General features: G+C 39.5%; 1 protein-coding gene across 1 annotated transcript in view; it reads right to left on the bottom strand.

The window, feature by feature from the left end:
* The window catches only part of SARC_07735 (hypothetical protein), a gene marked incomplete at its 5' end in the record, with an annotated part of 8,546 nt that extends 6,781 nt beyond the window's left edge, over nucleotides 1-1,765 (bottom strand). The window contains 2 exons of the mRNA XM_014298308.1: nucleotides 592-677; nucleotides 1,705-1,765. Of these exons, the coding sequence (XP_014153783.1) occupies nucleotides 592-677; nucleotides 1,705-1,765 (147 nt within the window). The remainder of the gene's footprint in view (nucleotides 1-591; nucleotides 678-1,704) is intronic.
* Between the last annotated feature and the right edge of the window lie 246 nt (nucleotides 1,766-2,011).

Below are 2,011 nucleotides of genomic sequence, written 5' to 3'. Positions count from 1 at the left end.
TTGTGGTATATATATTGATATAGTCGTGGTAAAGTTGTTGTGGTAAATATTTTGATATAGCTTGAAATACTTGGACTGTTAACGACATGTTTTCAAACCGTGGCGCAGTTCCATGCTATAGTGACAAACCAGCAGGTTCAACACAAGCGAGAACCACCATGGATATTACCCACATAATCTCAAAATACCCGCCACTTTATCATGCCATTGTACTATATGGATAGGATTGAAATAATCGGTCAATTTGCGACACAATTTTATTTCATCATTCTGAAAATATATATACAAATCGTCGTACGTAGGCCATACTGTAGTGGCAAACCAACAGGCTCAGAGGTAGCGAGAGACAAAATTTTAACCGACACAGCCTCAAAATACAGACCTAATCATCATGTCATTGTACTTAATTGATGGATTTGGAAACATGTGTTCAATTTGCGACACAATTATCATGTTCTTTACCGACATGAATCGGAAATACTCACCAATTCAACAAACTAGTGTACTGTATGGGTATATCATGGAACATAGGGACAATTTGTGACTCAATTTCAACATTCAAAACATAGTGGTGCAAAACGTTGTACATACGCCATGCTGCAGTGACAGATCAGTGGGAGTGCCTTGGACGGTGACGTCTTTGATGTACTTTGCCAAAATATCTAGGTCCACTTTCTCTGCTATGATGAAAAGAAAAAGTCTACAACAATTTTATTACGAGCCCTAAACATACCCTGTGAGCTGTCCTGTGTTGATGAAAAGGAGAAGTTCATAACGTAATCAAAACATTGTATTATGATACGAACCTCAATATAATTTATGAGCTATTCTGTGTTGATGAGAAAGAGAAGCCCACAGTATTTAAAAGTACGATTCTTGATAAAATTTGCAAGTATAATTGAATGCACACAATCTTGCGTGGTTCAAGCGAAGTATACCCCACGAAATTGAACAAAACACAGGAAACAAAAAGCAGTTGGCATGGACCTGAACGTTCCTTTACAGAAAATAGCAGGGCATCTCTCTGCTTCGTTAGAAAGAACAATCTCAATAAAAATTGGTATACACACAGAGGAATGTAGTTTCGGATGTAGAAAGATAAATTCAGGATTCAAAGCCCTGCGACATGTTGGCTGACTCACCAACTATGTGCTGGGATTTATACACATATATACACTTGTATATCAATTATCATGTGTGCACAGTACAGCTAGCCTCAAGCGTACTCAAGCAGTATAGCTGTATACATTACATGTAGTACGAAGTACATACACATACGCATACTTCTGATACCTTGTGCACAATTATTTGCACAAGCTTTTGAAATCAGTTGGCGTGTCCACAGGAGCGCGAATATCTACTTTCTACGCAACTCCGCGTCATGATGCATTTTCCACCCCCTGTCCATTTCAGTACAGACTTAACCAATATAACTATACCGTGTACTCGCAATTACTATACATATAATTTAAATAGATATTCATTCTTCCTCACTTACCGGAATCAACTCCCGTGTCCACAGGAGATTCAAAAGTTTCCATCTATTTCCTGCCTTATCCTACTCGACAATATGTGGCACACTCTGTAAACATATACAAATGGTACGTTGGACACCAACAGGCATGTACACAAACCTGTATGACATCATCGTATACGCACATGTATATAACCTGATCTCATCAATATACACCCTTGCATACGTACCGCAACCAGCTCCCGTGTCCACAGGAGGTCTAAATGCTTCCATCTGCCTTCTGCCCTCCATAGCCTTGATCTTCCACGCCTACATACATTTTCATGAACACGATAAGATGTTAAACTGGTCAGATTGTATGTATGTGCATGGCATAGACCGTTGTAGCCCAGCAGTGGCATCCTATCGGCCTACACGCAAGCATGACGTTTCATGACTTCCAGGCCTGAATCAGGGCCTACATAACATGGCATGCCTCAGAACAAAATTTTCAAATAAGTTGTGAAATTTGTTGGGGGTTGATATTTGAAGGTTAAC

The sequence above is a fragment of the Sphaeroforma arctica genome (assembly GCF_001186125.1).
Source record: "Sphaeroforma arctica JP610 unplaced genomic scaffold supercont1.633, whole genome shotgun sequence".
Lineage (NCBI taxonomy): Eukaryota > Ichthyosporea > Ichthyophonida > Sphaeroforma > Sphaeroforma arctica.
This window is presented reverse-complemented; position numbering and strand designations above follow the sequence as displayed.